General features: G+C 46.8%; 1 protein-coding gene across 1 annotated transcript in view; it reads left to right on the plus strand.

Annotated features, from left to right (window-relative positions):
- GLRX3 (glutaredoxin 3) overlaps positions 1 to 9,768 on the plus strand; it is a 31,301-nt gene extending 21,533 nt beyond the window's left edge. Inside the window, 6 exon segments of the mRNA XM_082673839.1 lie at positions 993 to 1,008; positions 1,010 to 1,051; positions 2,022 to 2,074; positions 5,878 to 5,917; positions 6,026 to 6,118; positions 9,504 to 9,768. Of these exon segments, the coding sequence (XP_082529965.1) occupies positions 993 to 1,008; positions 1,010 to 1,051; positions 2,022 to 2,074; positions 5,878 to 5,917; positions 6,026 to 6,118; positions 9,504 to 9,554 (295 nt within the window). The 3' untranslated portion in view covers positions 9,555 to 9,768.
- The last annotated feature ends 1,046 nt before the right edge of the window (positions 9,769 to 10,814 follow it).

A 10,814-nucleotide genomic window follows, 5' to 3' on the forward strand; every position in this document is an offset into this window, starting at 1 on the left:
GCTCCTGGTTTCAGACACCAGAAGTAACGGTAGAATTACATATACCAGTATTTGAGTAAAAATTAAAACCTGGAAAGCAGAGTGCAGGAGCCTGAGTTCCTGGGCTTGGCCATGTCTCTGTGGGTGGGACAGAGGGACCTGTTTGGTTCCCTGGATCCCGGTAGTTGGGTCTCCAGGTGCGTGATTGGGGTCTTTCTGAGAATTAGCTGATTGTACCACATGAACATGTGTGTGACGTAGCTTTGTGCATGATTGGTGTGTCTCGTTTGTGATACCTTTTTTCTCTGAGGAGATTTGGAGCCATGAATGATCCAGAGCACGTGGAAGGAGGAGAACACAGTGCTGTGACCACCATTGTCCACTGGGGCCTAGAGGCCCTTCAGCAGCCTGTTGTCCTGCTGCGGGCTGTTGCTGAGAGTCGTTACTGGGCTCTAGGCTGCATGTAGATGGTTAGCATTCCTGACAGCAGTTAGATCATGAGGTTTGAAAGATGGTATAAAGTACCAAACATAAAGTCAAGACGAGAGCATTTGATTTTAGCAGCTGGTGTTGGTTGGTGCTCCAAGATTTAGCGCTTCTCCCTCCAGTTGGGACCTTGTGGGCGTGAAGAGTGTAGAGCCATGCGGGCCTCATGATGGGAAAGGGACACAAACGTCTAGTTCTGGAAATTCTGGGTGGGCTCAGTGTGTAGGTCCCTTACTGAACAATTCCTTATTGAGTTGGTTATTATTTTTTTAGTTCTGTGAGTTGATGGGCTTAACTTGCAACTTGAAGGCACACTCATTGCCTTAAAAAGCCATATTGTGTTTTACAGTGGCTCAGGGAGACAGTGAAATAAAGGAAAATGTCAGTGCGTTTGCTTGTTTAATGCCACTCAAAGCTGTGGACCCTCATCCTGCTCTCCCTCAAAGATGTTCGCTGCTCATGAAGCAGAGTGACAGTGCTGTTTAGTAATTTAGCTGAGCCGTTTTATATCCATTTTCTCTCTTCAGGCTCAAAGTACTGACAAAATAAAGCTTCTGTGATGCTCTTTATGAAAGGAAACAAACAGGTAAAGAACTAAAAAATGGTTTTATTTTAAATTTCTTTTGATGTTATCTGCAGCAAGGGGACACTTAAATCTTTTTTTCCTGGCTTTAGCTAATGAAGCTGTAGTGGTAGCAGGAAGTTATCCAGGCCTCAGTTGGTGCTTATGGAGATCAAACAAAGTGATCTACATTTTGCTTGACTTTATCATCAAATCTCAGTGGGGTGCATTTCTTCCTGCTGCCAAACTTTGTCAGCTAACGTGGTCAGCACTGTTAACACTGGACTGGTTCTGTTAGCTGCTGTCGACTCCTGGAGTGTGCAGTTTGGTTCTCTACTTCCCGCGTTATACCTTTTTTTAATCTTTTTGGTGGTTATTTAAAGCAGATTTTTATCCTTTTTTTCCTGGAAGCCCAGGAAGTATGCATAAATTCTGGGAACAGAATCATTAGTGCAGTTAAGGTGTTTATGTGGTGCCAGGTCTTTCCCAAAGGATTGGGAGTTGGAATCCTGGGGCGTGAAAAAAACTGTAAGATTTTCCCATAACCTCAGAAAAGTTTGGTGCTCTGTAGTGTAAAGGTAGATTTAAAAAGTGGGAGTAGAAGCCCAGTTGGGAGTAGGAAAACAATGACCCTAATCATTGCAGAAAGGTGGAGTTGAGGCCGTCTGAGTGAAATAGAGAAGGGGCAGCGGAAGCCTCAGGTTTAACTCAGGACCTTTCTGACCACAAAGGTTATAATGTTAGAGCACGGGTCATCTCCAGTGGTTACAAACCGAGGTAAGTCTAGGGGCTGTGCGTCTCGGACGACGTCTGGATGGGTCAGTCCTGAAGGTGCAGGTCTTATTCCTCTGACGGCTCTTGATGTGAAGAGGCCCTGGGAGGTGGCTGCCTTCTGCAGGTGCTGTCCCCCTTGACAGAGCATTAGATACAACCATGCTAGTGGGCTGTGTGGGAAATGCAGTTCATCCTAAAATTGTTTTTTTTCTAAATTTAGGAAGCTAAGTGTGGCTTCAGCAGACAGATTCTGGAAATACTAAATAGTACTGGGTAAGTAAATCTTGTTTTCAAATGGTATGTTTTAAGAAATGCTAACTTTTCAGTTCTGCCACTGATGCTTTTCAGTTGTTATATCTGTTCATATATTTTTATCTATTTATTTTTGCTCTAACGTTGTGCGAATGCTTTAGCTTAGACCACAATAGAATTTTCTGGCCAGTGTCCAACCTATCGGTAACATAGAGGAGGTATTCTGGCAGTCATCAGAATAACTCTTTGTCTACTTTCCCAGAGGAAACTTGATAACTGAGTTCTTACCATGCATAAAGATATTTTAGGGAAAGTGTATTATAGGTTTTTAATTTTCTTTAAAAAAATATTCTAGTTTCCAAATAGTTCATGAAACTGATAGGATACATATTAGGAACCATTGTCTGGATCTGAGAAATAGGATAAATTAAATTGCAGAGCTCATGCTTTTGCTCTCCTTAGTGATGAAGCTGCCGGGTAAGAAAATTGTAGTTGAGTTTTGTGGTTAAAAACCAAACCACTTGGGACTTCCCTGGTGGCGCAGTGGTTAAGAATCCGCCTGCCGGTGCAGGGGACACGGGTTCGAGCCCTGGTCTGGGAAGGTCTCACAGGCCGCGGAGCAGCTAAGCCCGTGAGCCACAACTACTGAGCCTGCGCTCTAGAGCCCGCCGTGTGCCACAACTACTGAGCCCACGTGCCACAACTACTGAAGCCCACACGCCTAGAGCCTGTGCTCCGCAACAAGAGAAGCCACAGCAATGAGAAGCCTGCGCACCGCAACGAAGAGTAGCCCCTGCTCGCTGCAGCTAGAGAAAACCCGTGCGCAGCAACGAAGACCCAACGCAGCCAGAAATAAATAAATAAAATAAATAAATTTATTAAAAGAAAAACGAAAACAAAGAAAACACCAAACCACTTGTTTGGAGATACTTAGCACATGTTCTATGGGGTTGTCAAATGTTTCTGCTTATCTTTCTTCCTTATTATTTCTCAACTGCTTCTTTTCAATATTGTAAGGATTCTAAACGTAGCTTTTTTTTTTTTTTTTTTTTTGCGGTACGTGGGCCTCTCACTGCTGTGGCCTCTCCCGTTGCGGAGCACAGGCTCCGGACGCGCAGGCTCAGCGGCCATGGCTCACGGGCCCAGCCGCTCCGCGGCACATGGGATCCTCCCGGACCGGGGCACGAACCCGCATCCCCTGCATCGGCAGGCGGACCCCCAACCACTGCGCCACCAGGGAAGCCCCTAACCGTAGCTTTAAATAGACTAGCCGACCCTGTGAAGTGACACGGAAAGTCATCTCTGAAGCATTTGGGCATTCTTGGGCAGGGTAGAGTAGCACAGGTTCAAATACAACTTTAGGGACCAAAGAAGAAACACAGTTGTTCTCTTCAAATGATTGTGACATTTCACAGAGGAGAGTCTAGTTGCTTTTGTCCTGTGGCCTCCAGCTGCCTTGTTTTCACCCCGCCCCAGGATGTAGGAGAGGCCGGCTTGGCTTTGGTTGTTTTTTTACGCCCCCTTTCTCTGTCTTCCCTCTGCCACAGATCCCAGTCAGTTGCCCTCAGGCCACCTCTCCCTAGTGCCAGTGTGTCCCCTCAGGTCCTGAGGCCAGGGTAGGACAACCCTAGGCCCATCACCGCTCAAGTATTTGGTGGAAAGTCTCCATAACTTGACTTTCTGTCCCATGTCTGTCTAATCGTCATTGGATTGGAAGCACCAGTTAACCCCCAGTGGAGCGCCTTCTTTGGGAGAGAGTGCCCTCCCGGCTCGAGACTGGCTAAACGCCTCCCAGGGTCTGTTAACTTGGGTGGCCCGCGGTCTTGCTGAGAGCCATTAGAATGTGGAGGAAGCTCCTGGCGCTTTATTCCTTTCCTCCATTCTTTCGTTTTTTTTTTTTTTTTTTGCGGTATGCGGGCCTCTCACTGCTGTGGCCTCTCCTGTTGCGGAGCACAGGCTCCGGACGCACAGTCTCAGCAGCCTTGGCTCATGGGCCCAGCCGCTCCGCGGCATGTGGGATCTTCGCAGACTGGGGCACGAACCATGGTCTCCTGCATCGGCAGGCGGACTCTCAACCACTGCGCCACCAGGGAAGCCCCTTTCCTCCATTCTTGCACTTGTCTGTTCCTTCCCTAGCCAAAATATGTGTGCCTTGGGGGGCTGAGTACCTAGTGTGTATTGGGTGTGAAAAGCACCCTTTACAGTGAACTTCTAGGAGACATATGGGCTGCTGTGACTCTGTATACCTATGTACATTTAGGCCCAGCACTTCTTAGATCCTTTATAGATAATTCCAGAACTCATATTTGTATTGTACTGTGTCAATTAGGAGATCTGCGTCCTTAGTTAAACTTGAAGGGAGACTTACATTGGGTGATTCTTTTTTTTTTTTAATCTTTTTTGCTCTTCTTTCAAACATTCCTTTTTTGGTACTTGCTGCTGATTATCCTGTCAGGTTATGTTTTTGACTGTTTACTGCATCGTGGACAGTCTTCTTTGGAATGTGGTCACTCAGTAAACAATATTTCCTTATGAAGATGGTTTTGGTTTTATGGAAGACAAAATTTGTTTCTTTATATGTGGCATTTTCTTTGGCCAATTTTTGGAATTGCACGTGTACCCACAGTCTCCCTGCAGGAATTCAATCTTACATTCTTACTAATTCTTTGACCACCTTGTAATGAAATCCTCCCCGAGTAGATGTGGTTGAATTTTCATTAATTTATTATACAAGTAGTGTTCATTACATGGCATAAAGCCACAACACTTTCACTGGTTTCGTGCATATTGAAAATAGCACGTGGGACTGCCCTGGTGGCGCAGTGGTTAGGAATCCGCCTGCCAGTGCAGGAGACATGGGTTTGATCCCTGGTCCGGGAAGATCGCACGTGCCACGGAGCAACTAAGCCCGTGTGCCACAACTACTGAGCCTGCGCTCTAGAGCCCGTGAGCCACAACTGCTGAGCCCATGAGTCACAACTACTGAAGCCTGCGCACCTAGAGCCTGTGCTCCGCGGCAAGAGAAGCCACTGCAATGAGAAGCCTGTGCACCGCAACTAAGAGTAGCCCCTGCTTGCCGCAGCTAGAGAAAGCCTGCGCGCAACAACGAAGACCCAACGCAGCCAAAAATAAATAATTAAAAAGAAAAAGAAAGTATAGCGTGTGTGTTCTGTGATAAAGTTTATTGCTGTGTGGAAAGCACGTCTGCAGAGGGTAGAGTTGGTTGGCAATTTTTTTTCCCAGCTGGTGAGCCCCCAGCCTCTATCCATGGGCACCAGCAGGGCTGCTCCCTCCTGCACCCTAAGCAGCTGCCAGTAGGTTAGGAAGCAGCAGTGCCGAGGGGGCTGGAAATGGAGCGAGGGTGTTAACGACAGGCCTGCATGAACGCTGAGTCTAGCCTGAACTTGGCAAACTGCAACTGGCCGCCTACTTACTTAAATCGAGTTTTATTGAAACACTGTCCTTTCACCTCTGCCTTGTCTGGCTGCTTCTGTGTTTCACAGCAGAGGTGAGTGGTTGGAGCAGAGGCTGTATGGCTCGCAGGGCCGAGATGTTTACTGCCTCACCCTTTACAGAAAGGTCGCCGACCCCTGTCTGATCTGACACTGTGTAGAGAAAACTCCAGATAAATACGTTTCTTGGGATGACTTATTCTGTGTAGTACCTGACAGATTAAGAAGTAAAATCATTTCTATGTTTCCACAGTAAATTTTGTTAGCAACAAAATAGTTTTACTTTTCTTGACCTTTTGGAACACCAAATAGTTCTTATAATTTTTGTCTAAAACTGTATTTCTTGTTAAAATGTTTTCTCCTTTTTTGTAGTGTTGAATATGAGACATTTGATATCTTGGAGGATGAAGAAGTAAGTTCTATGTTTTATGTTTTGTCCTTTATCTTAGTTTTAATCGTTAGGATTATCATTTAATCCTAATCTGACAGGAAGGTTTCAGGGTCCCTGTTGTTTCCGTAGGTTCGGCAAGGATTAAAAACTTACTCCAATTGGCCGACATACCCTCAGCTGTATGTGAAAGGGGAGCTTGTTGGAGGATTGGACATCGTTAAGGTGAGGTTGGGATTCGTTCGTCTGGGAGCCCAGAGAACTGAAAACCCGGGCGCGTTTGAAAATTATTTCATTGGGGTTGTCCTCGATGTTCTTTCTTGGCCTCATATCTAATCACTTCTAGACCAGCATTACCATCTTTACGACCATAATATCTGTCGTTCTCTCAGCTCTCACCTCATCCGGGCAAATCAGCCCCCTTACTGTGTGGCCTTTCCTGCCACGCTGGGTCCTTTCACAACCTCCTCCAGCTCTTGAGGGACTGCTGACCAGGGTCTGAAGTGTGACTGGGCATTCAGAGTGGCTCAGGGTGTGGCCGAGCTCAGAACTTGATTCATTCACACTGTACTAAGTTCTTCCACGTTTCAGCTTTCCTTCACCCTGTCTCTGCTTTGCATTTCCTTGCATATCTCATACTGAAGTATGCTTTCTGTACCCTTCAGGGCCTTTCTCTGTGAGTCACTTACAGAGTCTTTCCGGCCAGAAGTGTTCGCTCTGCCCCTGCTCCTGAAGTTCTCCTGTCCTTTTCTATTTATATTATCGTAATTATGTTGTTTTCTGGTGTCATTTTATTTTGCTTTACTCACATGCACTTTGGTGATGGCGTGAAGAGCACCGGGCTAAGGGCCCGAGGGCCTGAGACTTAGTGTCGGCCTGGACCTGCTGGCTGTGTCCCCGAGACTTGAGGTCATCTCCAAGTCCCCCTTTGATTCTCAGATGCTAGAACACTGGAGAGCTCTGTCAGATCGTAAGCGTGTTTCAAGGACGCTGTTTCTTACATGTCTTTAATGATGAATTTCCTTCTTTGGTTTGCTTTAAGTAAATTCTAACTGAATTTTAAACGAACATGACTTTTCTTATAGAATTTCAAGTCCAGACCTTAGGGCACCCTTTCCTGGTAGCACCTGTGTGCTCCGGTGCTCTCCTGATTAGCCCAGGACCCCAGAGGGCAGCTGCAGCTTTCACGTCCTCAAACCCTACCCCTGACCCAGGCCCACCCTGGGCGTCATGGTGTGGGAGGAGGGTGGCAGTGGGTGGGCACAGGAGGGCCTGGGCAGGAATGCAGGGCTCTGCTCCAGAAGCGCCAGCCTTCACGAAAGGCGGGTGGTGGAGCTGCCGGGGCTCAGGCCCTCCTCGGCCTCGCCGGTTAGAGGATTTTCCCTGAGGTCAGATCCCTGGTATCTTAAGTGGAAAGCAAGTGGTAAGTACTGCTGTCTCTAGTTATAAAATGAAAGTTTTTAACTCATGCTTTTGTACCGTGAAAGACCTCTGGCCCAGCCCTGAGTGCCGGTAGGTTTTCTGAACACAGGGCCACAGTTTCATCTGCCCAGATTTTGTCTCCTGTCCAGTTCCAGGTTTGACATCACACTTCTTGAGCAAGCCAGTGAGGCATTTCCCCAATAAACTGTCTCATTCCTGGAGGGGAAAAAAAAGGTTTAACACAGTGGCTTTTGAATAGCCCTGAGGCAACAAAAATAGATCTGCATTCGTTATCTTATATCTATTTTTTATTTTTGTAAGACACAAACTGTCTTCCGACCAGAATACCCTTGAGCCTGTTCTTGTCTGAATGTTTGATGGCCTGTACCTCAGCCACTGGTAGCTCTTGGGGAGATACAATCAATAAATCTCATTTAATTCTAAAGCTGAGCTGCACGGGCAACTTCTTCTTAGGTATATAACAGGGTGTTCGTTATATGACTTTCTGTGTTCACCTGCTAACTAAGAACTTACACATTTGGAAACGTGCGATAGTGTTAACATTTTTCTTTGAGAAGATAACTGGGAATAGTTGTTAGGTTGCCATTTTGGTCTGTTTCTGGCAGAGGGCAGTTCTTCACCTTTAGGTCACTTAAAGCAGCGGTCTCCAACCTTTTTGGCACCAGGGGCTGGTTTCGTGGAAGACAGTTTTTCCACGGACCGGGGGCGGGGCTGGGTGGCTCAGGCGGTGACGCGAGCGATGGGGAGTGGCAGGTGAGGCTTCGCTCGCTCGTCCGCCGCTCGCCTCCTGCTGTGCGGCCCGGTTCCTAACAGGCCTCGTACTGGTACCGGTCCGTGGCCCAGGGGTTGGAGACCCCCAACTTCAAGCCTCAGCTGTGTTGCCAGCGGGTTAATCCTGACTGCGCTCAGCAGGAGCCGTGAACGCCGTTTTGGTGGTTGAGTGGCTACTGAAAGAATGAACGGCTCGGAGACTCAGTGACTCCACAGGCCAGTGTCCTGAGGAAAACATCTGCTGGTTAACATGCACACGGTGTGTTACCGTTACCTCCAAAGGGCGAATGGTTCATCACCGCAGATTGTTTGGATGCAGAAAGTTGAGAGGCAGAGTATTTAGATCCGTTGCTGTTTAACCCACTGGCTCACAGTCACAGCAGCATCCGAAGGGCCTGCGCCACGCCAGGCAGGCCCCTCTGGCTCTTCGTGTGGGCCGCCGCGTCTCCTCCATCGGGTGAGGAAATGGACAGAAGTCAGGGGAGCTGTCTGCCCTGTCGCAGCCAGGGAGCCGTGGCCAGATTCCACCTGAGGGCCACCCGGCCCACCCACCTTGCCGCGTGGCCTGCTGCTGCTTCTGAGTCGTGTGCTCTGAGAGGCCCTGTTTGGCCTTTTGGTGTAGCTGGACGTCTGCTTGTTAAATGGGTAGAAGATCCCAAGACCTTGCTGTCTGAGTTTGTGTGACAGGATCATGCCTGTTTGGGTTCAATCCAGAGAGCAGTGTGAGTGGATTTTAGTGGTTTTATTCATTGATGTTCATGCAGCTTAGGAAGAACCTGAAATGTTCTATCAAATTAAGTGTTTACTTTAAACTAGAAAATCTTATTTATCCTCCATGGTCATGTTTTAAACTTGATGGCTGTATTCCATATTTTAGATCTGAAAGATAGGCACAAAAAACTTTCTGAATTACTTCATCTCTTTAACAGTTTGAACTTTACATTTACGTACTAGTACCATGGCTTTTCCAAGTTTGGTTGAAATAGTGAAGCCTGTTTACCACCTGTAGGGCCGCAGGTGTCATGTGCATTGTATCTGAGTGGACCTTAATATCACAGCGTTTCATTTTTCAGTCACTCAAAGTTCGTTTTCCCTGTTTATTGCTATTGTTTAAATAGGAAGCCTCATCATTTTCCCCTTTTGCTGTATTCGCTAATGCTAAAAAATCTGTTGGTGTTCGTTTTAGAATGCCTTTTAACTTTAATTTTGTACTGTGATAGTGTACCCAGTTTTTATGGCATGATCCTTTGTTCAAGTGTGTTGGTGGACTGGAGTTTTCATCCAATAAGGTGTTTCTTTGGGTTCTCTGATATAGATGCGATCTTTCATTGTTTAGATGTTTTCATCTTTTATATATACGTATGCATGATATTATTGTTTCCTTTTTTATTTTTAGGAACTGAAAGAAAATGGTGAGTTGCTGCCTATACTGAAAGGAGAAAATTAATAAACGTTAGACTTGGTGCCCGGCTGCTGCAAGAAAGACTTCACTCCAGTGGAGCAGTTCACGACTGAGTCCTCAGGAGAGGACTAGCTGTAGAAAATGCTCGTCCCCAGCTGCACTTTGTGTATTTCACAAGGTTGGGCTAAACACACGTATGTGACGTTTTTTCCACCAAAAATAGAATGCAATAAACACCTTCAAGTTCAGTTAAAAATAATTGTGTAAAAAAGTGTGTCTTTACAGTGGTGTTAGACATATAGTTACTGTAATTAACCCACTTTTCATCTCTTTTTCATCACATGCGGGCATCTTGAAGCAGTTAAGAAATAGACAGGCTTCAGAGAGTGAAGAACTGTGAGAGTCTGAACCACAGCAGTATTTAGAGCCACTCATAGACCAAACCAGCGGCTCCCCTCACTGGCCGAAGATCTCTTTACAGCTCAGAAAATTCCGCTGCAGACCTTGTCCTGACAGCATCACTGAGCTGGGCCTGGTGAAGTCGCAGTGGCAGTGTCAGGCGTCTGCAGATCGAGGACCCGTCTCAGAAAGCCCCAGCAGCATAGCACCAAGAAACGTTTGAGAGGAAGGTGACTTCTCAGTGGGTGTGTCAGCAAGGCTTCTTTCATAACTTGTACAAGGATGGTAGCCTGGCAGCAGAATGGTGTTGTCGAGTTGTGCATTACACATCACAACTTATTTTAATCATTGTATTTGAAAGTATTGATTTAGCCCTTAAGTATGTGTAGAACGTCCAGAATTCCATGAAAATTTCAATAGTTTTTGTTTTTTTTTTTTTTTTTTTTTTTTTCTGGTGGTACGCGGGCCTCTCACTGTTGTGGTCTCTCCCGCCGCGGAGCACACCGGACGCGCAGGCTCAGCGGCCATGGCTCACGGGCCCAGCCGCTCCGTGGCTTGTGGGATCCTCCCGGACCGGGGCACGAACCCGCGTCCCCTGCATCGGCAGGCGGACTCTCAACCACTGCACCACCAGGGAAGCCCTCAGTAGTATTTTTGATCCTGAATCCAACGTATTGAAAAAACAGTTGCTCCAGTAGGCCTGTGCTGTGCATGCCTTAAACAGACGGTTGAATCCACTGTCATGGTTCTTAGACTTTTCTGGTACCCGTGGCACATGTTAGCCTCATTGAGTTTTCCCAGCCTGTCCATCTGAAAACTGTCTGGTGGTTGTAAGGAAAGGGGTGCAGAGGCCAGCAATTTAGGTAAGAGAAACAGTAGAAAACGCAGGTTAGCCCTTCACCAGGG

This window comes from Grampus griseus, assembly GCF_964374135.1.
Source record: "Grampus griseus genome assembly, chromosome: 16".
NCBI lineage: Eukaryota > Metazoa > Chordata > Mammalia > Artiodactyla > Delphinidae > Grampus > Grampus griseus.